Source organism: Chaetodon trifascialis, chromosome 9, assembly GCF_039877785.1.
Source record: "Chaetodon trifascialis isolate fChaTrf1 chromosome 9, fChaTrf1.hap1, whole genome shotgun sequence".
Lineage (NCBI taxonomy): Eukaryota > Metazoa > Chordata > Actinopteri > Chaetodontiformes > Chaetodontidae > Chaetodon > Chaetodon trifascialis.
The window spans coordinates 28,050,727-28,075,236 of record NC_092064.1 but is presented as its reverse complement, the minus strand read 5'-3'; the positions used below and the strand labels follow the sequence as shown (position 1 = coordinate 28,075,236).

Sequence of the window (24,510 nt, the reverse complement as noted above, 5' to 3'; positions counted from 1 at the left end):
TAGGTTTTATTCTCTATTTCTAAATTGGAAAGTTGTCTCCTCAGCCTACCAGCCTGTTTGACGCCGGACAACAGAAGTTCAGAGTAGTGAAACTATTGTTGGATTTTCCATTTTGATATAATGGATCCTTAATATATTTATCTATTGTGACCTAATGGCTTTTACACACACTCTCTGGTTTATAATAATGTATAAGACTTTCAATAAATGTAATTTAATATCACCGTTTTCATATAAGTGGCGAAAAAGGAAATATAAAAACATACAGAGCATTAACTTTGTATCCTGTCCTATTAAAATAAATAAATTATTTTTAAATGAAAATGTCTCCCCCAGTAGATGGACCGTGACCCCTCCCCCCTCAATACTGCCGTCATGAAACGTTCACAGATTTGACTTTGAAACTCTTAACCGGATGTTGTTCGTGCTCATTCCAGCAGCTTGACGGCTCCTCGGCCAGCAGCCGGTCCCCCTTTACTTTCTCCGTCCAGAAGCTCTAAAGCTCGTCAGTAAGAGGTTTACCTGCGCGCGCGGAGGCTCGTGTCTGTGGATCGTCTCCACTGATTAACCGACTGATTTTACCTGTGAGAGAGAAACGGAGCAGCGCGTCTGCAGGTAAATATCACCTGAAATCTGTGTTTTCGGACTCTTCTGTGGAGCTCGCTCACGCCTTCAGACGGGCTCGGTGCTCGCTCTCTACCTGTTGAACAGACTCTCTGTTTGTTGTTGTGTTACTCAGAAAAAGCAGAAAAGTGACGATTGGACGTTTTATTGTCATCGCAGAAGCTGTTACAGCCTCCCTCGCGCTGCCTCAGACACTCCCTTTGCCTCCAACGTGCGCAGTTTGTCAAACAGACAGAATGGAGCGAGAAAAAACTTTATTTTAATCCACCAACCAAATTTAATTGATTTTTCTTACTTTAACTCAATAACGATGTCAGGTTTTCATGAAAGGAGGCAGCGCGAGGTTTCTCTGGCCTCACAGGTGACTTCAGCTCCTACGTGAGGAGCTTTGTTTTATCCCGCAGTCCTCATTGTTCCTCAGACTATAATGGAGAATCACACCTAATCTGGGTTATGCTGATCTAATTTCTAAGCAGATTAAGCGTTACAGAAGCGGTCAGATGTGGTGCGTCCTGGTTCTTCCTTCAACTCGAAGGCAGGACGGAGCAGAGCAGAGATGAGGAATATTACACAATTCAAAACGTATCCAGTGACTCCGGCTGCTGAAGTCACTGCAGCCCTCCAGGAATAAACCGCTCACTGCTGCCAGAGGCAGGAGGTCACAGCAGTCGGCAGGGCGCCAGTGTCCCGCTGCTCTGTGACACAGTGCGAGCTGCAGACTCTGCAGACTCCTCTGATTTGATCTCAGCGCGCAGAAGAATGAGGCGGCATTAATTATGAAGAGAAGATCCTCGTCTGACAAGCAGCTGTTTGATGAAGAATGAGGGTCGATACTGAGCGTTTCATCACAGCCAATCAGAGCAGCAGCCTTCATCTGTACTAGTGTGTGTGTGTGTGTGTGTGTGTGTGTGTGTGTGTGTGTGTGTGTGTGTGTGTGTGTGTGTGTGTGTGTGTGTGTGTGTGTGTGTGTGTGTGTGTGGAAAGACAGATTTGTTCCACTGGTACCAGTCAGCCAACCGAGGTGATCTCAGAGCTGCAGTTACATAACACACACGGAGGAAGAGGAAGAGAAGTTACTGTCTGTCATCTTCAGCCTCTGCGCTCAGACTCACTGTCTGTCTGTCAGAGCTGCGACCCTAAAACCTGCTGTCAGATGAGTAATCCAGTGAGCCAGATGAGAGCCGATATGATCTTTCCTGATGCGGTGGAAACAAACGGATGAGCAGACGAGCAAAAGGCTTTTTGGTGACGCTGGCCTGCTGTGCGCAATTACGCGTGACGCAGGAGACCGAAGAGTGGAAGCAGCGGAGCCGCCGCGCGCTCAGGCGTCTTCCTCTGGACGCGTTTGTCCACAGAGAGGACTCACTGGTTCTCTGTCTCTGCAGAGGAGACAAACAGCAGAAACAGATGTCAGATCAGCCTCATGGGGCTGATTGCATCAGCAGCAGCGAAAGATCCGATCTGTGATCAGCGTTTAACACGTGACGACCGGAAGGCGCGAAGAATTGGATTTTTATGGGACAGAGGGGACATTTAGTGAGAGGGAGCTTTTAGGGTTAAGGGCAGTGATGGTAGAGGTGGTGCTACAGGGAAAAAGGTCCAACAATTCTTCATCTCTGGCACAAACATTTACCAGAAAACACTGAAGAAATGTGTGTGAACTCAGATTAAACTGTGTGTTTGACTCCTTTTCCAGGCGTCCTCATATCATCTGTCTTTCATGGAAAACTAAGACATTTCCTCAGTTTTTTCAATGAATCAATGAATCATTTTGTCTGTGAAACTTCATGGCAGTTTTTAATGAGATGAAACAGGGAAGTTAGTCGACCATCAGTGAACGGATCCATCTCTGCTGTTTCGGGACCTCTGTGGCATTTCTCAGCTGAGCAGCTGAAGATCTTTGGCCTCCAGATCAGTGAGACGTGACGTCTGTTGTTTCAGGAGGAAGAGGAGCGATGAAGGCCTGAGGTCGGTCGTCCTGCAGGTTTCCACAGACGCAGATTTCTGACTTAATTCTCCTCATGTGGACGAAGTGTTCCTTTAAAGGAAGAAAGAGTCCAGCTGGACTGAACCAGTTCTGTCTGGTTCTGGTGTGTTGGCATCATTTTTCTGTGTGTTTGCGTCGTTGTGATCATGGTGTCACTCAGTCTGCAGTCTGAAGCTTCAGAGCAGACACTTGTCCTCTCGTCCTCTTGTCCTCTCGTCCTCAGACGTCAGAGTTTGAGTCATTTGTTTTATTTAGTTTTAATGGACTCGTCTGTTTCTGTCTTTAACCGACCTTCATCTTATCCACATGATCCGTCTCTGATCTTAACCTTCATTTTCTAGTTTTTCAGTGAAATTCAGATGGAAATATTATTGTCTGACAGATTAAGACTTCAGATTAGAGAATATGATGAACTGTTACAGATTATCGACCCGTCAGTATAAACATCATCTGAAGTGAGATGAAGCGTCTGCAGCCATGCTAGCAGCTCTGTGGAGCTGCACGCTTAGCTTTGAGCTAAATGCTAACAGCAGCCTGCTGAGTGTGGACAGACAGTGTCACAGAGCGTCCAGCGGCTGCGTTTTGGTCGCAGTGGTCACGTGTCTCTGGTGGATTTATCAGAAACTGAGCTTCCTGGTGTTGATATCGTCTGTGATGAGGAGAATGTCTTCATCCAGGACAGTCAGACCTCCTCAGGTTCGAACACGTCCTCAGAACACCTGAACAGGTTAATCAGGTTAAAACTTCTGCTTCCTCTTGTGTCTGTTGTGAAGTCAGTTTGGTTAAAAGCCTGAAAAACACCTGAGATGTAAACATCACATCATCACCGCTCTGCTGATGAAGGACGGCCTCTTCGTCTAATATAAACACTCCAAACACCAAAAACGGCCGAACCTCCTTCATTTTTTCAATAACTCATCGACTCTTTGATAATACGAACACGAGCTGCGATCCAGCGACCGCTGCCATGAAAAACACGACTGTTCCCGTCAGGACTTCTTTGCTCTTTTTAGGTAACTTGTTTTGTCCGTGAGAGTTGGACTCGATTGGTTTTCCGTCTTTCTGAAGCTGGAAAACGTCTCTGACTTCAGCCCGTTTCTGTCTTCAGAGGAACATTCACGTTGTGTGCAGAAGACTCACCGCAGACAAACGCTCAGCGTGTCGGTGTGCAGGTCAGGATCCTCAGTGGATCTCCTCCCACAGAAACTTCATGTACGATTCATGGTTTTAGAAATCGAGTCATTCTTCTTTTGGGTGTTTGTCGAGTTGTTTTCATGACCAAACCTCTGAACTCTGAACACAAACACTTGTTTACGTTAAAGGGAGAAATTCCACAGTGACGGCTCAGAAGATCACAGAGCCCTCAGGCGTGGCATCCCATGATTCACCGTGTTTGTGTCAGGAAAGAGGCTGTGAGATGTGGCGGTGATAAAAGCTCTGAACGCTCAGCCGAGGGTCTTCGGGGAGGCAGACCCTCAGAGCAAACACTCGGATTCTTGGAGTGTTTTCCGTCATGTGTCCCGCGGCTCTCTGAGAAGAAGCTCGTAAATCTCCTCCCGCCTTCATTCCTCTCTCCCCCGCTCCTGCCTCCTCCCTTCCCCCTCACCCCATCTATCTCCCTGGCTTTTCCTCCCCCTCCTCCCTTCATCTCTTTGACTCCTCTCTTGTTTCTCCTCACAGATCTCCGGCGTTTTGATGTCACATTCCTGAAGGTTGTGAGGACGTGAGCCGACAGCAGACGGCGAGGCTGCCAGAGATCCCGCTCTTCATCCCTTCATCCCGTCTGGAAGAGGAGAGGACGCTGGGATGTGGCTTTCCTGTGTGTGGGAGCTGAGCTGAGGGAGCTGAGCTGAGGTCGAGGTCTTCCTCCTCAGAGTCACATGTCAGCGTGAGGCCGCCGGCGCCGCTGACTGACCTAAATACTGACGCTCACCTGGAGAAGCAGGAAGAGCTTCTGATCGAGTGAGTCTGCTCTGGATTCAGCTTCACTTTCTGCTCCAACCTAAAGAGCGTCCTGCTCCGCCTGGGGAGTGGAGCTGAGGGGACGAACCTCTCCTCTCCAGTAAACAGAGCTTTGTCTGAATCGCCTCACCTCCACCTGTCAAAGCAAAATGCCAGCGAAGACGCCGATGTACTTAAAAACTACAACTCCCAAGAAGGGAAAGAAGCTGAAGCTGCGTGACGTCCTCTCAGGTGACATGATCAGCCCGCCGCTGGGCGACGTGCGCCACAGCGCCCACGTGGGGCCCGAAGGCGAAGGCGACATGTTCGGAGACGTGGGATTCCTCCAGGGGAAGATGAACATGCTGCCGTCGCTGAGCCGGACGCAGAACGGACACTCGCGCTCGCACAGCGTGGAGAGACGCCTGGACGACGGCTACGCCGCCAAACACGACTCACGCAGCTACGCCTACAACGGCTACCATTATCAGCACTCCCCCAGCGGCCTGCTGAAGACCACCATCTCCATGCCTGTGTTCATCGCCCACGAACAGGCTCCACCCAAACCCCCACGCCTCCACCTGGACGACCCCTCCCCTCCTTCCCTGCCTCCCCAGCAAAACCACTTCCACCACCATCAGCATCCCACAGAGACGAGCCACAAGCAGGCCAACGGTCACAGCGCCGACCACAGCCGGCACCACCCGACTCTGGCGCTCTTTGAGAACGGCATGGTGGGCCGTTTGGCGTCAGAGCCCTGCCGCGACATCTCGCTGTCCCCTACCCTCCGCCGGTTCGTCCCCTCCTCTGGCTCCTTCTCGGAGATCTCCTCTGAGGACTCCATGTCCGAAACCTGCGGGCCCCTGGACGTCCGCCGGGGCCTCAGCCTGGACTCCGACGCCGGCCTGAGCAACGAGGATCTGCGGAGCGAGCGCAGCGAGTCGCCCTGCGCTGCCTTCCAGCCGGCCGCTCTCACAGCCTCATCTGCTGTGCAGCGCTCAGACTCTATGGCGGGTTTAGACCTGGATCTGGGCCCGTCCATCCTGGAGGACGTCCTGAGTATCATGGACCGCTACAAGACCGAGGACAACCGCTGTGAGCTGTGAGGACGGACAGATTCATGTGATGCACACATGTTTTTATACATGGTTTAATGAATCCTTAAAAACTCTGTAAAGACACTAAAGGAGGACACGGCTTGGAGGACTGCACCAAAATGTCTTTTCAAGAAGACTTGACACTGTGTTTCCAGCTGTTTAGAGACTTAAGAGAAGAGGGGGCAGCAGGACGATGCTGCCCAACATGACAACAGCCGAGGCAACAGGCGGGTCCTGAGGAGCCTTTTTCAAAGCTGAACTGAAGAATCAAATATTTAAACTGAAGGACACGTCCCTCATTTCTCTGGACAAACTCCAGCCACGACACACTGTCACACCATCTGACTGAGCTGAGAGTTTCCTGCTCGTTAATGGTTAACACATTTCCAGCTGAGTCAGACAAACTCGTCTGCAGACTGACCCAGAGAAAAGGGGAGAAAGCAGCAGCTGTGACCAGAATCCACGAGCAGCCGGACTCAGTCACAGACCGAGTTCACGTCTTACAGCTTCAGATGAACATTTCTGCACAATTAAAAGGACACATTCTCAGTCGATCTAAGCAGAACTACAAACATAAATAGTTTCATGCTGAAGGCCATATTCTGTCCTCATTCAGTGTCAGGAGACTGAATATCTTCACTCGTTTACTGTAATGCTTCGATGCCAGATGAAATGTGAAGAACTGAATTCACTGAAGACGTCGGCTGAAATGGTCTCTACCTGCCGTCCAGAGCAGCAGCTCTGACCTTTCAGAGGGAAACTGAGGAAACTTGTTCTTGTAGTTCAACTCATGAGATGCTTTAAGTGGAAGGTGCTGCTTTCTAGGTCATATTTGAATATTGGTCTTTTGGAAACACTCTTCTTCCATGTTGTGGCTCACCGTCGGCCTCCCTAACATTCACTGTCTACATCATCACAGTAGCCTATTATTCAAATGTCATGTATGCTGTATATATGTCACTGTAAATGTAAGAATAAAACATTCCTATAAAGAAAACTGAGGCTTCGTGGACAATCCTTCACACAGAAACACTTTGTATTGAGATTTTAAAGACAGGCTTAATAATCTCAAAACTTCTGTGTTCACATGAAACACACAAGTGCAGACATAATTGTGCTTGATAATAAAAGACTAATTATGTTTCTTTATTTTGAAAACAATCAATGGCAACCATCTATAATGTATACTGTATGTAATGACACCGACTTGACTAATTTAAGGCGTTGCCGTTCTCGCTGTGACCAGCAGAGGGCAGTAAAATAATTATATTACCATTAGATCTATGAGGATTTGTTGCCCTCCAGTGGCCACACTCTGAACTGCAATCTGGGAATTTAGTAAAATTACGTCAATACAGCTATATAGCGTACTACCACTTCCGGGTGAATCGAGTTCGATTACGGCGAGGACGACGTGATCGATGAGGGCATTCCAGGTAGCAGTTCCGAGCTCCTCAACCACCAAAAATCACCTTCAGTATAAATTACCACTAACATATTAGATTCCTCTATTTGTCATCTGAGCGGGTAGCGCCGAGTGTCACACCTGACAGTCGGCGGAAATGAAAGGGGCCACGTGAGAATAATCACTTCTGAGATGGCTTCTGGCCACTTCCATGCCGTCACTTTATTTTGAAAGTGTTACCTGGAAGTAATAGAGTGACGTTGTTTTTACTAATGTAAAGTGCTGTAGTTTCCAGACTGTGGCCACTGGAGGGCAGTAAACATTCATACATTCCACATAAAAAACAGAAATCATTCTTGATAGAATATGATCCAGATACACCAAAAACCAATTGTGTTTTTCTACAGTAATCGGTGAGGCCAGTCTCCCTTCATCATCTATCATTTTTCCAGCCTAATTCATGTGTATTTGGTCTTGCCAGGCAGTAAATTCATCAAATTCAGTGACACATATAGTTACTTTCGCCAAAACCAGTGAATAAAGTTGTAAAGTTCTTGTTCGGTATCAGGTGATTTTTTTTTATCAACTGCGGCGATTTCTCTTACTCCTCCCCACCTGGGGTCAAACTGGCACATTTTATTTTGAAAATTCTCACTGGAAGTATTAGAAGTGACGCTATTTTTACTAACTTAATGTCTTGCAGTTCCATATTGTTACCACTGGGGAGGCAGTAACACACTTAGAGGCAGCTAGCAGTTATTTTAGCAACAAGCAAAGCTGTTTGTCATCAGGAAACGGATTTTCACCGAGAGTTGAGGCAGAGCGGCCGGAGGACATCATGGGGAAAAGCAGAAAATGTTCTCACTAAAATATAATCCAATTTCACCAAAATCAGATAAGTTTAAGTACTGTAATCCACGAGGCCCGGTGTCCTAGGCAGGAAATTAATCAGACTCATTGCCCCATGGTGGTACTTTCGCCTAAACCAGTGCATAAAGTTAGAAAGTTGTGTTTTTCATAGGTATCAGGTTTTCCTCTCAAATGCGGACATTCCTCTTACTGAATCCATAGACATAATATACGTCATATTATATTATTATAGTATATTGTATTTTGTCTATGGGTGAAGCTGCCTGGCAGTTTACCGGGCATGTCTACAACATCGTGCCCTCTAGCGGCTACATTTGGGAATAGCAACCTAACTATCAGCTATCGTCAAAACAGACATGATAGCATACTATGACTTCCGGTGAAGGCGGTCAAAATAAACCTTTTAAAATCGACAAAGGTGTAAATATACGCGCTGTGATTGGCAATATTATGATCGGAGAAGACGATCCGAGTCAACCTCTCCGTGATAAAAAGGTAGTTATTCAGGTCCACGCAACAGGTTTATCTGTAGAAATAACGATTCAAGTGATCAATTATTCACACCACGGAAGGCGGTAATGCGCATGCCAGCGACCGGAAACTGCCACAAATCAGAAGAAGAAGAAGAAGCGTCTGCAGTGTGTTTGGTGTTTTTACTCGACACCAAAGTTATCAATGGTTAATTCAAAAGGACCAAAAGTGACTGACAGATAAGGGGAACGGCTGCTACACGTTTTACAAAATGAAGTAAGTACTTCTATCAACACGGACAGGAAATAAACTACTCATGCAGGCATTGTGTGTTGTTCGTGCTAGCTTGTTTGCATTAAGTCTAACGGTACTTATGCTAACTGAGATAAGTTAGCTAAGGTAACATGAAAGCTTTCCCTGCAGCTCATCCAGCTCATCTTTAAAAAGACACTCGTTCGTCTGTGTGTTGGTGTAGTTTGCTGTGGGGTGTCCACGTTAGCTGAGCTGCTCGCGCTTCGTTCAGTATGTCCACTTTGTAGCGATGTAGCTGCTACACGAAGTTAGCATCATTGCTAATAGAAACAGGTAGCCTCTGCTGTGTGAACTCACTGCTGTCTGATTCCAGGCTCAACATCGACGGTCTGCTGGTGTATTTTCCGTATGACTACATTTACCCTGAGCAGTACTCCTACATGCTGGAGCTGAAGAGGACGCTGGACGCTAAGGTGGGCGGTGTTGGTGTCTCTCAGTCTATTGTACAGGACGCAGGCGACCATAACACTGTCACACCTGACAATGGTATCATGCACATGTTAATACAGGTGCTGCCTTCACTCAGACTAGAGGTCACTCTCTGTGTGTGTGTGTGTGTGTGTGTGTGTGTGTGTGTGTGTGTGTGTGTGTGTGTGTGTGTGTGTACTCTGATCAGGGTCATGGAGTCCTGGAGATGCCTTCAGGAACAGGGAAGACCATCTCTCTGCTGTCCCTCATCGTCGCCTACCAAAGGGTGAGTTTATGATTAGTGAGTGTTCGCATGATGTCTTGTGTTTTCAGGCCACTGCGGCTCCTCATCAGCCAGCGTCTATGAACACATTAATGTGTGGGGTCTCTCTCTCTCAGATGTTTCCTTTGGAAGTGACCAAACTAATATACTGCTCCAGAACGGTTCCTGAGATCGAGAAGGTGAGTCAGTGTCTGATAACGTCACACTGCACAAGCTGATGAAAGGTGTCATGAAAGGACATAAACGTCTCAGATGCTGTAAAGTTAAAAGAACACTTCAGAAAAACTTCACAAAACGTTAAATCTCGTCTTTTATATTTCATCCCTGTCTGTTTAGGTGGTGGAGGAGCTCAGGAAGTTGATGGAGTTTTATTCCAAGCAGACTGGAGAGAGCAACAACTTCCTGGCTTTGGCCCTTTCCTCCAGAAAAAACCTCTGCATCCACCCAGAGGTAGAAACAGCTGCCGTCCAGGACCAATCAGGAGCTCGCATGAACACGCCATTTAAAGGTCTGTGTGTAAATGTCTGTCTGCTGTAACCAGGACCGTCTGCTTCTGTGCAGGTGAGCTCTCTGCGCTTCGGTAAGGAGGTTGATGGGAAGTGTCACAGCCTGACTGCATCGTACATTCGTGCTCAACGCCACAGCGACCCCAACCTGCCCGCGTGTCGCTTCTTCGAGGTAAGAGGTCGCCTGAACGCATCCACAGACCAGGATGTAGAAAATGTGGGATGAAGGTTGTGAAGGTTGTTCTGATGGTGGCAGTATGCTGAAGGGCTGTTCTGTTGGTTTAGGTCTGTTTTCTGTGACTCAAAGAGCTCGTTGTGTCAAACTCAAAGGTGTTCAGTGTCAGCAGCGTTTACCACCTTCTGTTCTGTGTGTGCAGGAGTTCGATGCCGTCGGCCGACAGGTGCCTCTTCCTGCTGGCATCTACAACCTGGACGACCTGAAAGACTTCGGCAGGAGGAAAGGCTGGTGTCCGTACTATCTGGCGCGCTACTCGGTATGATGCACGACGTGCGATACTGATGTGTGAAGCTGCGTCATGAAGCCCGGCGTCGGATCTCTGAGCTCGTCCTGTTTTGTCTCTCCTGTCTCCGTCCCTCTCAGATCCTTCACGCTAACATTGTGGTGTACAGCTACCATTACCTGCTGGACCCCAAGATAGCCGACCTGGTGTCCAAAGAGCTGGCCAAGAAGTCCGTCGTGGTGTTTGATGAGGCTCATAATATCGGTGAGGAGGTGACCTGAGTGCAGTCACATGGATTCATCATCATCGTTGGCGTTTTAGTCGTGAAGCTTTTCATGCACATACGAGTGAAGCTGTAAAGATCACTTTATCTCAGTCTGCCAATAAAGAAGCAACATTCTCCCGTCTCTTTCCCGTCCTCCTCAGATAATGTGTGTATCGACTCCATGAGTGTGAACATCACGAGACGAACGCTCGACCGCTGCCACAACAACGTGGACACACTTCAGAACACCATTCACAAGTAAGAGGCAGGCCGAGGTCGGCAGGCGGGCTGAACCATCGAACTCAGCTCAGCTCCTCCCACGCCACGAGAGAGTTCTTAGTGATGTCATTTCCTGTCAGTTAAAAAGAGAAATGATGGAAGTCATTGTTTCCTTGTTGATCACGTTACACAAATCCACCATTTTTATTTCAACCTGGTCCTCGATATCGCCGTCAGCTTCCTCTTCCTGTGGCGTCTCCTGACAGAATAAAGGAGACAGACGCTGCTAAACTGAAGGAGGAGTACAGGCGACTGGTGGAGGGGCTGAAGGAAGCCAGTGTGGCCAGAGAGACGGACGTCTACCTCTCGAATCCTGTCTTACCAGATGAGATTCTTCAAGGTGCCGTCAGCAGGACTCCTCTTCATCCTTTAGACATTTCAGCCAAACAAACATAAAACTGAGTCTTCAGAGAGTTTGAAGACGCCCGTTTTTGTGTGTCGTCTCCTCTCAGAGGCCGTCCCCGGGACCATTCGCACAGCAGAGCACTTTGTCGGTTTCCTGAGACGTTTCCTGGAGTATCTGAAGTCCCGTCTGAGGGTCCAGCACGTGGTGCAGGAGAGCACGCCGCAGTTCCTCAAAGACATCTTCGACAAAGTCTGCATCGACCGCAAGCCCCTCAGGTCAGTGACAGAGGCTTCGGTCAGGGAGGATCGTGTGCTCAGTGTTCGCTTCTTCTTGACCTTTGACCCTCCCTCCGTGTCTCCAGGTTTTGTGCCGAGCGCTTACAGTCGTTGCTCCGAACTCTGGAGATCGCCGACATCGCAGATTTCTCAGCTGTTACGCTCATCTCTAACTTTGCCACCCTGGTCAGCACCTACAGCCAAGGTCCCAAAGCACCTGTGCACACCTGAAGCACGCGCCGTTCGCTCAGGAGTCTGCCTCGTCTTATCTGATCTTCATCCTCCTCTCTCTGCCTGCAGGCTTCACCATCATCATCGAGCCTTTTGAAGACAGAACTCCAACCATCGCCAACCCCGTGCTGCACTTCAGGTGAGAGAGACACAAAACCTTTGAACCTAAAGGTCGTTCTGAGGTGTTTGATCAGCGGCACAGACTTCAGCGCAGGAGCTTCACAAACGCTTCAGCTGCACAGCCTGACGAGCCTCGGCCAGCCTGACGAGCCTCGACGAGCCTCGGCGAGCCTCGGCCAGCCTGACGAGCCTCGACGAGCCTCGGCGAGCCTCGGCCAGCCTGACGAGCCTCGGCGAGCCTCGGCCAGCCTCGGCGAGCCTCGGCCAGCCTCGGCCAGCCTCGACGAGCCTCGGCCAGCCTGACGAGCCTCGGCCAGCCTGACGAGCCTTGGCGAGCCTCGGCCAGCCTCGGCGAGCCTCGGCGAGCCTCGACCAGCCTGACGAGCCTCGGCGAGCCTTGACCAGCAGCTGTTAGACGTCTGCTCGGATCTCAGCTCTGACAGCTGATCGCAGCGGCCGCAGGACGAAGCCTGTGAGATGAAAACTGATCTTTGTTTCTGTCTCTGTTCGTCTCTCAGCTGCATGGACCCGTCCATCGCCATCAAACCCGTCTTCCAGAGGTTTCAGTCAGTCATCATCACCTCGGGGGTGAGTCCAGGGTTCAGACCTCTGTCTCCTTTGTGCTGCTTTATTTTTCTGTGAGCCCAGTCGGTCAGATGGTGGCGCTGTAATCAAGGCCCAACATTTCGTTTTCAGTCCCGAGGACGTGGAGTTAGACTCACGAGCTTCTTAAATCTGATCCTCCAGTCTTCTCGTAATCTTTGACATGTTCATTGTCAGCTTGCCGCCTTGACGCTGTCTTTCCTTCACCTCCTCCTGTTCCACCTCCTCAGACGCTCTCCCCACTCGACATCTATCCCAGAATCCTCGACTTCCGCCCGGTCACCATGGCGTCGTTCACCATGACACTGGCGAGGACCTGCCTCTGTCCTCTGGTGTGTAGCTCAGACACTCGTCCTTCATCGCGTGCAGACGTCCTTCATCTCACCGTGTTTCGTCTTTCTCCTCCTCAGATTGTCGGCCGGGGCAACGATCAGGTGGCGCTGAGCTCCAAGTTTGAGACCAGAGAAGACTTCGGTCCGTCGTTATTCATGAGCACATGAATGTGTGAACACGCCGTTTCTCTGCTTCTTCATCAGGACGTCCCTTTTCTCTTTCTTTGTTTCCAGCTGTGATTCGTAACTATGGCAACCTCCTCCTCGAGATGTCGGCCATCGTCCCCGACGGCATCGTGGCGTTTTTCACCAGCTACGTCTACATGGAGAACATTGTGGCATCGTGGTACGAACAGGTCAGAGTGTGGACACGCACACACACACACACACACACACACACACACACACACACACACACACACACACACACACACACACACACACACACACACACGCACATGCACACACACAGACAGGGAGGCTGTGTGTGCAGTATATTTATTTATTTTTTATCTCTCTGCACATGAACGAGTCTCCGCTCACAGGTGTGTGTGTGTGTGTGTGTGTGTGTGTGTGTGTGTGTGTGTGTGTGTGTGTGTGTGTGTGTGTGTGTGTGTGTGTGTGTGTGTGTGTGTGTGTGTGTGTGTGTGTGTGTGTGTGTGTGTGTGTGTGTGTGTGTGTGTGTGTGTGTGCGCAGGGAATCCTGGAGAACATCCAGAGAAACAAGCTGATCTTCATCGAGACCCCGGACGCTGCAGAGACCAGCATGGCGCTGGAGAAGTACCAGGAGGTCAGAGCTGATTGGATGATTGTGATCGTCAGAGCTGCCATGGTGCTTCACACCTGTGGCTGTTGTTAGCGTTAGCAGGACGGCACGAGCAAACCGTTTGACCTCTGACCTCTCTGTCTCTGCTCCTCAGGCTTGTGAGAACGGCAGAGGCGCCATCCTCCTCTCGGTGGCCAGAGGGAAGGTCTCTGAAGGAATAGATTTCGGTGAGTGATGGTGACGCTTCCTGTGGGGGGGTCAGGTGTGTGTGGGCGTGTCCAGTTTTCAGCGTAATGATTGGGTTGTGTTGTGTTTTGTGTCCAGTGCATCACTTTGGCCGAGCGGTCATCATGTTCGGGGTGCCGTACGTCTACACGCAGAGCCGCATCCTGAAGGTCAGAACCAGAACTCATCTCACCACGAACGCACCGCAGCTGGCCTCTGACACCCCCACGGAGGAGGGGGTGTGACGTCAGCGTGCTGCTCACTGCAGAATAAACTGAAGAGAAGTGAAGGAGTGAATGATTTCAGACAGAAAACGTCTTCACTGTCAGCCACAGGACAGAACAAAGACCAAAGTGGACCAGACATACTGAACACATAAAGCTGCCAGTTTATTAGGGACACCTGGTTAAAAACTGGGCTGTCACTCGTTTCTGTGAATAAAGAGCAGCTTAAATAAGAAAGACTGAAGCAGTTTCAACAAAACCCTCCATGAAAGGAGGATTTATGCCACTGTTGTCTTCATTAGTTCCAGCTGTGTGTACCCGAACATCTGCTGACAGAGTTTATTTGATCATCTGCAGGCCGTGAATCACTGATGATGTACGATTATTTAATTAACAGCATGAATAATGTGTTTGACTGAAGATGATTTCATTTATTAGCTCATCTAAGATGTGATTATCGATTCGAGGAACAGTCTTTTGTTCCACATCTGTCTCTGAGCAGACCCTAAACGAGCACAGACGCTCCCATGAATCTTCTTCATGTTCATAAATCTCACATCCTCTTCGTCCCATTCGCCCTCTCTGTCTCCTTCGCCCTCTTCATTGTCTTCGTCCCCCTCGTCCTCTTCGTCTCCTTCATCCTCTTCGTCTCCTTCTTCTCCTTCGTCCTCTTTGTCTCCTTCATCCTCTTCGCCCTCTTCATCCTCTTCGTCCTCTTCGTCCCATTCGTCCTCTTCGTCTCCTCGTCACTCTGACCTCTCAGTCTTACTGTCGGCGCTCTGCTCATGGCTCTTTTCTCCCTCCTGGCTCTCACGTCTCAGGCTCGTCTGGAGTACCTTCGGGATCACTTTCAGATCAGAGAGAACGACTTCCTGACGTTCGACGCCATGCGTCACGCGGCTCAGTGCGTGGGCCGAGCCATCAGAGGAAAGACTGACTACGGACTCATGATTTTTGCTGACAAGGTGTGTGTCTGAATGACCCTTTGGTCCTGCCGTAGAACAGCTGGCCTGTAAGCTCAACACGGTTCCTCAGCTTCACCTTCGCTGCACAGCCGGTCGTCTGATTTGACGGTGTGTCCTCTGTCCTCAGCGTTATGCCCGAGCCGACAAACGTGGGAAACTTCCTCGCTGGATTCAGGAGCACATCAATGACGGCAGCCTGAACCTGACCGTGGACGAGGCCGTCCAGCTGTCCAAGCACTTCCTGCGGCAGATGGCTCAGCCTTTCAGACAGGTACGCTCGCACCTGCCAATAAAAGCTTAAAGGTCCTTCAGAGTGTTGTCTTTCCAGCATATTTAGTCGAGTCAGCAGTTTTCTTGTGATCTCAGAAGAAATATTTCATGATCATGAGATGAAAAGTCCAGAAAGGACATGAAGTTACTGTCATCCCAGGCAGCAAGTCTCACGTCCTTCATGAACATTCAGGTTTTTGAGCTGGGTGAGATCAAATGAAGAGAATAGTGAGAAAGTTTGAAGCTGCACAGTGAACAGGAGGATTAACCAGAGATCCTCAGACCGTCAGCGGTCTGTGACGACTCTACTCAGCATCTGTTTACCTGTCTGCTAACCTGCCTGTCTGTCTGTCTGTCTGTCTGTCTGTCTGTCTGTCTGTCTGTCTGTCTGTCTGTCTGCCTGCCTGCCTGCCTGCCTGCCTGCCTGCCTGCCTGCCTGCCTGTCTGTCTGCAGGAGGACCAGCTGGGTCTGTCTCTGCTGACTCTGGAGCAGCTGGAGTCGGAGGAGATGCTGCAGAAAATCACTCAGATTGCTCATCAGACCTGAAGGTGACGTACGCTGCATAGTGTCGCCACCACGCCCATGACGGCGTTACGATGACGCCATTGCTGTGATGGTTAGAACTGAGTCTGACAGCAGGTGTGACGTAGTTTATTATCAAAAAACAAAACTAGAAACTGAATTTCTTCTAAGAAGCGGTTTGTTTCTGTGGATTGAAAAGGATTCAGTCTCACGTAGGCCCAGCTCTGGTTCCAGTAAGGATTCCTGACTGGATATCGGCCAGTTTGAGCCTCATTAAAGGCACAAAAGTTCAGTTTTTTGTCCAACTGATTCAGGATTTGGCAGTTTTTGTGGAGCTGGTCCGAACGTTTGACGGGTCGACATGTTGCATGGACTGCAGTGATCCCACATGGTTTCCTCTGCAGCTGGACAGTCCTTTTATATTTGTCTGTGTTCAACCAGGAAGGTGGAATATAAATATTTGTATTTAACCGTTTATTTGTGTTGAGTTTCTTTTAGAGTGCTCTCATCCCTGACAGACACAATACACAAACACATCATACAAAAGGAAATCTGACCTTTAAAGCCACGACACACACACATCTGAGCAAACAACACACACTGAAAGGACGTTAAAGTCTTAGTGTTATTTATTTCAGCTCAAATATAAAATACAAACATCCATATTTAGCAGAATAAACAGCGTCAGAGACGAGTCCTCCAGCTCCTACATGAACAAACTGCAGCGTCTACAGTCACTAACTTTCAGCCCTTTCAAACGACAAACAGCAGCGACCTTCTACCACAGCAAACGTACAGTCATGCTCTCCACCATGAACAAAAAACAGGATAAACGCAAAAAAAAAAAGATGGAAGTGAGTCCAAAGAATAAATGGTTGTTTTCAGGGATTCAGGATTTCTTAGTGTCACATTTATCTGAGTCATTTTAAACTGAATCCACAAACAGGAAGCGGTGACGAGTCTGTGTGTCTGAAGTAAACAAAACTATTACTACTCCTAACAGCGAGCTGTTGATTTCAGGCATTCAGTGAATAAGCGTAGATGTTAGAAGATGAAGGAGTCAGCCGGCTCAGACGCCTCTGACCTCGTAAAGCTGCTTTTGGCTCTTTGCGTCCATGTTTAACACACACTCGTCTAGATGTCGCCTCTTTGTGAGCGTTCAGTCTGTGGTAGGACGCGACCGTGTGCTGTGTCCACGCCTGCAGAGCAGCTGGGAGGAAATGGTACAACTCTAAGTTCAGTCCAGACTGGCTGAAAGTCACCAGAGCAACATCGACTCGACTGGCTGTTAAAGGAAACCGTAAATAAAAATATCCGTCTTTAACTCAGACGTGCGTTTCTGTTGTCGCGCTGCTGTCGCCTGTTTCCGGATGGTCCACGTCAAAGTTTAAAGAGTTGGTCCTTCTTCTCATCATGTGGAAGTACAAACATTACAAACTGTAGAACAGCTGAAGTCAACACTCCTGTGTTTCTCGTAGCTTTGACAACATGAAATTAAAATCAATGACGAACATTTTAAAGGCAAAACACATTAAATAACGTCCTGAACGTCTCCCTCGTAAACCAAATGTAACATTTACATTTTGATCGTCATGTAAATAAGTGAACATCCGTGTGCCCGCTTCATCTCTACAGACGTAAAACCTTAAGTAACTCCAGTGTTTGTTAACGGAAATGTGCCTACAGAGGGCACGTGTACGGCAAGCCAACTCTGCCAGAAAAACACCACATCCTTTCACCTTTATTACTCTACCCACTGTACCACTGCTTCACCTCATTCCCCAGGGACTAAACCAGTTAAAATCAACAAGACACAAGTATGAACCAAAAAAATAAATAAACATGAAACGATGCATGGAAGAGGAATTTAATTTAATTTAATTTAAAATAACGACAAAGTTAATTTATGGGATATTTTCCTGCCTATCAGCCAAAATATTAACCTGCGAGAAACTACAAGGTAGGTTTGGACAAACTTTGCCACAAAGGAGATCTGAGCTGAACTGCTTTGTTCTGCTTGTCCTGATCAGCGATTGGCCGCAGAAGGGTGGAGATCATTATCATACTAGAAAGCTCTTGAAGGACTTCATTGCAGCCTGAAAAGCGGCGCATTTTTTGCACATTACGGCGAAAGAAAAGCTGCGAAATCTGAAAAAACAGCATTTTTTTGCCTTAATAAAGGTGACACATGACTGAATGTGGTGTTTCTGGCAGAGTTGTCTTGCCATACACGTTAGCATGAGGAGACGCCTCACATGTCGAAGACAGAGGAATGTTTGTTAACCTGCTGATGACGAGGTCGCTTGATTTAACGTCACAACAGTGTGAAAACTTGGTTTTCTTCAATGCTGCCGTCAGTAGAAGTTCACTTTGTCATCAGGACGCTGGAGCTGAATCCAGGAAGGAATGATAATCAATTCAAGCAAACAGGAAGGAAACGTTCTAGTGCAACGTCGATGTGTGAACCACACCTTTCTCACCACTTCATGGAGACACGTGTCCTCACCAGACACCATGAAGCAGCCGTGACGTTTCCTCAAAGGTTCACAAAACACAAAATATCACTTTACTACTTTTTCCAAAGAGGGACGTTTTGACAAAGTCTCAGTTTTCCTCGAGAGGACTCTACGGACAGAGCAGTGTGTGTGTGTGTGTGTGTGTGTGTGTGTGTGTGTGTGTGTGCGTGCGTGTGTGTGCGTGTGTGTGTGTGTGTGTGTGTGTGTGTGCGTGCGTGTGTTAGCTGGTCCCGCCCACTGACCCTCGTCTCGTCAGGCTCTGCGTGCTGGAGCTCAGGCCTCGAGCGTCCGTCAGACGGCTCGGCTGAGGAAACAAACACAGCGGAGGTTAAAGCGTCAGAGGTCTGTGATTGGACGTCACAGCTGAAGCTAAAGCGTGTCAGTGTTAGGATGGAACTGTGGGACGAAAGCAGCACGTTTGGTTTCTTTATAAAGTTCATCATTTGGTCGCCTCGTTGAGTAACGCCAACATTCGGCTTCAGCTAATCGCTGACATCTGTGGTCGAGTCTTTGACAGTCCCGTGTTTCAGTGAAGGGAATCTAAACGCTGCTGCTGGGAAGAAAACATTTAAGACATTTAAGAGTTCAGCTCTGAACACATGACTGACTGTCATCAGTGTCCTCACCTGGACGCCGTCCTCGCTGTCTCTGGCTCCAACGTTCAGCACGTTCAGAGAGTTCGCCCTCTTCATCCTGAAGACGGGACAGAAATCAGAGACATGACGTGAAGAGACATGACGTTCTTTAACACAAACAGGCTCAGACTGACTGATCCAGCTCCAGTTAGACCCTCAGTGGCAGGATATTACCCAGCATTCCTCTGGGTTGTCTCCTCCATTCCGACTCCTCTCAGCTTGCGGACCAGTTTCTCGCTGCTTCGCCGTATCGACTCTCTGAGTTTGGTGAAGGAGCCGCTGCGCTTCAGGGTGCTGAGTCCGTCCTGTCCAGAGCCGCCGTCCTCGGCACCGGCCCAGCTGGGCCGCCCGTCGCCTGGAGGACGGACAGAGGGACAGAATGATGAAACAAGCCGCCTCTCAGAGCATCCCAACACTGAAGCACAGTCTGCAGCCCAGAGCTGGTTCAGAGAGGATCCACAGGAGAACGCTGGAGGACAGTTTTCAGTCGTGTACTCACTGTAAATGTCTTCATAATGAATAAAAATGAAGGACTAACTATAAAACCAGGACTCAGGCTCTTAAATGAAACAGTAAGGAGACACAGCCTGTGGTGGTGGACCTGTAATAAACGGATCAGCGGCTGTTTTACCTTCTACAGAGCCAAACTCCTTTTCGTGCGCTCTGGTCAGGATCTCTTTATAAAGAGCTTCAGCCTGTCGGTATTTCCCCTGCTTCAGATAGCAGGACGCCTGAGACAGAAGGAGAAGGCTTGAGGAAAGCAAAGCACACGTGGGCGGTTTTCGCATTCATGGTCTCAGTTTGGAGACTCGGCTCGTCTCGGCTGCCTCTCACCAGGTTGTTCTTGGTCTTGGCCACGTTGGCGTCGTCCGGTCCCAGCTTGCTCTGGTAGATGTGCAGAGCGCGCTCGTAGTACTGCTCCACCTCCTGGTACTTGCCCTGGTTCTGACACAGCAGAGCCAGGTTGTTCAGCTGCTTGGCCACGTCTGGGTGGTCCGTGCCCAGAACCTGAGGGGGCGTTCAGACACGACACCGTGAGCACGACAGCAGTCTTTCTGTAACGATGGCAAAGCTGAGAACGAGCAAAATCAACAGTAGAAACACCTGGACGCAGAAGAAGGGCTGGAATGAGTGACTTCCCTCCTTTCAGAGGGGCTTTATTCAGGATTCAGTGAATAAACTTGGTGTTTAAACTGAATGAGGGACTCGGTGTTGAGGTTTGCTGTGCAGCAGTAGAAACAGTGACCTGTGTGAACCCTGAAGGACCTCAGAAGTGATGGAAACGTGTGTGTTTTCTCACTTTCTCTCTGATCTCCAGAGCTCTTTTACACAGCGGCTCTGCCTCCTTGTATTTTCCTCTTTTCCCATAAAGCACCGCCAGGTTGTTGAGCGTCGCTGCCACCTGTGCAAACACACACACACAAACACACACAGTGTACACAGTGTGATCCTTTATGTAACGGATGGGCGGCGGCAACAACGCGGCTCAAAGCTCTTTATGAAAAGGAGGTGACTCACAGCCGGATGGTCCATCCCGAGAGTCTTCTCCCTGATGGCCAGCGCGTCGTTCAGCAGGTTGGCTGCCTCTTTGTATTTGTTCTGGTCTCTGTGGAGGAAAACCTCAGATGAAACTTCAAAGAGTCATGTTTTCTGTGGTGCTGATATGCTGCCTTTGTGACCGGCCTCACCTGTACACCAGCGCCAGTATATTCAGCATGGTGGCCACATCTGGGTGGGTGTGGCCTGAGGACTTCTCCAGGTCTTCCAAAGCCTGTTTGCAGAGCGGGACGGCGACCTCGTACCGTCCCTGCGACGCGTACTGGATGACCAGGTTGTGGAGCGTTCGAAGGCGGGCGGGAATCTCGTAGCCGCCCTGCTGAGCTGCAGCTGCTGCACTGCTGTGGTGAGGCTGAGACACTGAGCACCAACACAGACGAGTCATTAACATGAGTGAGTGACATCAGATCTGTTCAGCGAAACAGGTTCAAGTTCTTTTTCAAAGCTTTGTCAGTTTCCTCTCTGCAGACGAAGACATCGCGATGTTCTCGCCTGAAGCTGATTGTCCCTCACAGGCCACAAACTCATCATCACTGCATGTGACGGCAGATGCTAAAATCTGACATCAGAGCTTGAATTGTCTTCGCTGTGTGTGAAGAGTCATGACTCAAAGTCACGAGCAGCAGAACCACTCAGATCATCTGTGGAGTGAAGCTCTGGTCCACAGCGTGAACGTTCTGCTCGTCAGCTGCACGCCTCCATTAAACAACACGCTTGGAATAAATTCACATGTAAATAAATAAATTCACACGGCACAGCCTTACTCTGTGACTGCTCCTCATCCTCAGTGGGAAACAGATCATCCAGAGACTCCTTGGTGGAGGAGGTGTCTTTGTCGTCCTGAAGGGAGAAACAAATGTGTTGGAGCTGATACTACAAAGATGGAACGATGGTGGAGTTCAGACCAACTCTGCAGCTTCATGGAGATAAACCGACCGCGTGCGACCTGCTGGAGCACCAGAGCGACAGCACACACTTCCTGAACACACACACACACACACACACACACACACACACACACACACACACACACACACACACACACACACACACACACACACACACGTCAGTGTTTGCGTGCGCCTCCTCACCAGCTGCGGCTCCTCCTGGTCGTATTTGCGTATGGACGACATGAACTGCAGGTGTTTGTTCTGCTCCTCCAGGGTCACCACCTCCTGCTCCCTGTCCTGCAGCCGCTGCTGAGCACCAGCCAGCTCGTCCCTCAGCCACTGGTTCTCCTGACAGAGCCGACGCACCTGAGGAGGAGGAGGAGGAGGTGAGGAAGGGTGAGGGAGGAGGAAATAGGATGTAGGAGAAAGGAGCGAGGAAAGGAAAGACAGTGGAGGAAGAGGAGGAAGACATGGGAGGAAAATAGAAACGGGGAGAAGAAAGAGGGAGAAATGGTGAAATGACGTGAAGGAGGATCTCCTCTTCACCTCCTCGGTTACTCCTCTTTTTTTTTTTTACATTTCCTGCAGAAACTCACCTGAGCGCGCAGCTTCTGCTTCTCCGCCTCCAGTGAACCCAGATGAGCCGACAGCGCCATCATCACCTGGAGGGACAGAGAAACACGGCGCACGTCAACATGTAGAGCTTTAATTAAAACTTAAGATCAAACATCAGCCGAACAGACGAAGAGCGATGAAGATGAGCCAAAACAGTGAAGCATGAAAACCAAACGTGAAACATGTGAGTGACGCTGCTGAACAACAGCCAGAGGTGTTTCTGCACGACATTATGACGTCACAGTGAGGCTGACCTTTGACCTTTTGGAGATAAAACACCATCATTTTGTCCTCTGAGACATTTGTGTGAAATTATCATAATTAATGAATTCTTGAGTCACGGCCAAAAACGTGTGATGTGAGGCCACAGTGACCTTTGACCTTTCTTCCCTCTGGTCTCATTAGCGCCACTCGTCCTGCTCTCGGGGTCGTACCTGTGCCTCGCTCAGCCCGAGCTCGATCCTCTCCAGCAGCTGGCGGACGATGCCGCTCTTCTCCTGCTCCACGCTGCCGCTCTCTGGCGCCGGCTGGCTCTCCGGCGCCTCCTGCAGGCTCTGCAGCAGACCGCGGTTCTCTCCTCTCAGCGCCTCCAGCCCGGCGATCACCTGCTGCGTGCTGCACAGAATCTCCTCCGCCGACAACATGGCTGCGACTTCGAGGTTCCTCCTCTCACAACGGCTGACCTGGGAACAGCACAAAGGGTCCACATGAATAGAAGAAGTCATTATAGTAACGTGTAGTAGAAGAGAGGTCATGTAAAAGGTAAAAAACAAAGTCAATCATTTCCAAACAAACTGTGTTCACTGACAACAGTTTTTTGAAGTCTCTCTGAGTTCATGTGTTCATCTCCTTCATCCACTCATGTGTTCACAAAGTGGTGAACCTCACTCCATCCTCGCTTTCTCACCCAATCATGATCCTCTCACCTGTTAACAATGAGCCTACCTGTGTTTACCTGTGGAACGATCCAAACAGGTGTTTTTGGAGCATTTCACAACTTTCCCAACGTGTTTGTGTTTTATTTGTTTTACACAGCGTCCAAACTTTGGAATCAGGGCTGTAGTGGCAGTAATGTCATAATAGCAGTAATATTACCTGTAGAAGAGGTACAAATACTATTAGCAGAATCAGTCACTACTGTATTTCCTCAGTGGAGATCAATGAAGGGACCTTATTTCATGCTATCTTAAGAGCAGCAGCCTGAGCGCTTTGCATACGTTGATTCTGCTGGTTTGGATTTGTCACAAATGCGCAGCTAAATATATTTCTGTGGCAGAGACGCAGATTTTCGGTCAAAGCTTAACGATGTCGATGCTTCGGTCTCTTCCAGCTTGTGAGGGGAAATGAAGTGTCAGGCTGAAGGAAAGCGAGCTGCTCTCAGCCTCTGGGCGGCGCAGCAGGCCTCAGGAAAAAATGGACTTTTATGCAAATTTCAATGTACGCGAACGTCTCGGCAGGTTCAGTGACGACACGTCCGCGTTACTTCAGGTGAAACACCTGCGGCTGCAGCACACAGGTGGTTCCCAAACAGAGGAAAATCTTCTGACTGGATGTAAACACACGCACAAACACGCAGGCTTCACCTCACATCCACAAAAGTTATTTATAGCCTACCTGCTAAGTCCCGGCTCCGCGTGGCAGCGTCAGTCTGTCCACCAGCAGCGAGTGTTATTGTTTTTATTTGGAAACCGGAAACGGTCATTTACCGCGAAACATTTCCGCTCAGCCTGTCTGTCTGTTTATTTCACGGTGAACAGGTGAGACTGTAGAAACTAGAAGCTGTAAATGATTCACCTGCTGCCTCCTCGGCTGTCAGCTCCTCCCGTATTCATCAGCAGTCAAAACAGCTAGTTCAACTTCCGGTTATGTCCTTCAAAGTAAAAGTATAAACACATGGAGCACAATATTCATGCATTTTATTAAAAAACGTGACGCCCATTTGTGAAAAGGCTTCATTTTTGCACCTAATCCAAATATTATAAATATTTTCTAAATTCCAGGAATGGTACACATGAGTATTTGATCTGTGGCTGACTGCAGAGGCCTGTATGAGGACAGAAACGTTAAATTTAAGTAGAACTCAACAAGTCTATCGCCTTAAAATTATATGAAAACAGTGCTTTTATTCTGAAGACAAAGTCTCGTGGTTTCCTGTATTTGTCCCGTTATGCGTGTATCGCTTGACGCAGCTGAGGAGCTTACCTGATCCCATATTTCCCACCATGCACCGCGGCACCGGGGCTGGCCGTGATGTCCTGTCTGGGACAAGGCCACCTATCTGTCAGAGAGATGAACTGCCTGCAGGAGACACGAGTATGACAGATGATCAGTGAGGGATAATCAGTAATAGATAATCAATGACAGATAATTGATGATAATCAATGAGGCGTGATCAATGAGGGATAATCAATGACAGAGAATTAATAACAGATTGTTAATAACAGATAATTTATGATAGATAATTGATGATTATCAATGACAGATAATCAATGATAGTTTGTGAGTTAC

The 24,510-nt window shown here is 48.9% G+C and overlaps 3 protein-coding genes across 3 annotated transcripts; 2 read left to right on the top strand and 1 right to left on the bottom strand.

The window, feature by feature from the left end:
- Nucleotides 1-489: 489 nt before the first annotated feature.
- Nucleotides 490-6,638, top strand: LOC139336942 (cdc42 effector protein 2). Its single transcript, XM_070971261.1, has 2 exons — nucleotides 490-615; nucleotides 4,292-6,638. The coding sequence occupies exon 2, from the start codon at nucleotides 4,723-4,725 to the stop codon at nucleotides 5,656-5,658; it is 936 nt and encodes a 311-aa protein (XP_070827362.1). The 5' UTR covers nucleotides 490-615; nucleotides 4,292-4,722; the 3' UTR covers nucleotides 5,659-6,638.
- A 1,882-nt stretch (nucleotides 6,639-8,520) lies between these two features.
- Nucleotides 8,521-16,265, top strand: ercc2 (excision repair cross-complementation group 2). The gene is made up of 23 exons (XM_070970199.1): nucleotides 8,521-8,671; nucleotides 9,021-9,120; nucleotides 9,324-9,401; nucleotides 9,515-9,577; nucleotides 9,735-9,848; nucleotides 9,960-10,076; nucleotides 10,282-10,398; nucleotides 10,506-10,629; nucleotides 10,792-10,888; nucleotides 11,116-11,249; nucleotides 11,362-11,530; nucleotides 11,617-11,735; nucleotides 11,831-11,900; nucleotides 12,400-12,469; nucleotides 12,715-12,816; nucleotides 12,895-12,958; nucleotides 13,051-13,172; nucleotides 13,514-13,606; nucleotides 13,737-13,809; nucleotides 13,907-13,977; nucleotides 14,853-14,996; nucleotides 15,124-15,267; nucleotides 15,721-16,265. The coding sequence occupies exons 1-23, from the start codon at nucleotides 8,667-8,669 to the stop codon at nucleotides 15,811-15,813; spliced, it is 2,283 nt and encodes a 760-aa protein (XP_070826300.1). The 5' UTR covers nucleotides 8,521-8,666; the 3' UTR covers nucleotides 15,814-16,265.
- Nucleotides 16,266-16,402: 137 nt separating this feature from the next.
- On the bottom strand, nucleotides 16,403-23,862 carry klc3 (kinesin light chain 3). Its single transcript, XM_070971036.1, has 13 exons — nucleotides 23,617-23,862; nucleotides 22,437-22,685; nucleotides 21,984-22,049; nucleotides 21,589-21,753; nucleotides 21,262-21,337; nucleotides 20,629-20,857; nucleotides 20,459-20,546; nucleotides 20,241-20,342; nucleotides 19,775-19,948; nucleotides 19,572-19,671; nucleotides 19,115-19,295; nucleotides 18,932-18,998; nucleotides 16,403-18,609 (listed from the first exon to the last, which is right to left on the bottom strand). Exons 2-13 carry the CDS (start codon nucleotides 22,644-22,646, stop codon nucleotides 18,526-18,528), a joined length of 1,542 nt encoding a protein of 513 aa, XP_070827137.1. The 5' UTR covers nucleotides 22,647-22,685; nucleotides 23,617-23,862; the 3' UTR covers nucleotides 16,403-18,525.
- Between the last annotated feature and the right edge of the window lie 648 nt (nucleotides 23,863-24,510).

What these genes read in the sequence shown, in the direction of transcription:
- LOC139336942 (XM_070971261.1), top strand. Translation starts at nt 4,723, where the DNA reads ATGCCAGCGAAGACGCCGATGTACTTAAAAACTACAACTCCCAAGAAG.
- ercc2 (XM_070970199.1), top strand. An exon ending in ACTATCTGGCGCGCTACTCG is followed by an intron (nt 10,399 to 10,505) that starts GTATGATGCACG and finishes CGTCCCTCTCAG; the next exon opens with ATCCTTCACGCTAACATTGT. An exon ending in AACCCCGTGCTGCACTTCAG is followed by an intron (nt 11,901 to 12,399) that starts GTGAGAGAGACA and finishes TTCGTCTCTCAG; the next exon opens with CTGCATGGACCCGTCCATCG.
- klc3 (XM_070971036.1), bottom strand. Translation starts at nt 22,646, where the DNA reads ATGTTGTCGGCGGAGGAGATTCTGTGCAGCACGCAGCAGGTGATCGCC. An exon ending in GGATGAGGAGCAGTCACAGA is followed by an intron (nt 20,858 to 21,261) that starts GTAAGGCTGTGC and finishes GTTGGTGCTCAG; the next exon opens with TGTCTCAGCCTCACCACAGC. An exon ending in ACAACCCAGAGGAATGCTGG is followed by an intron (nt 18,999 to 19,114) that starts GTAATATCCTGC and finishes TCCCGTCTTCAG; the next exon opens with GATGAAGAGGGCGAACTCTC.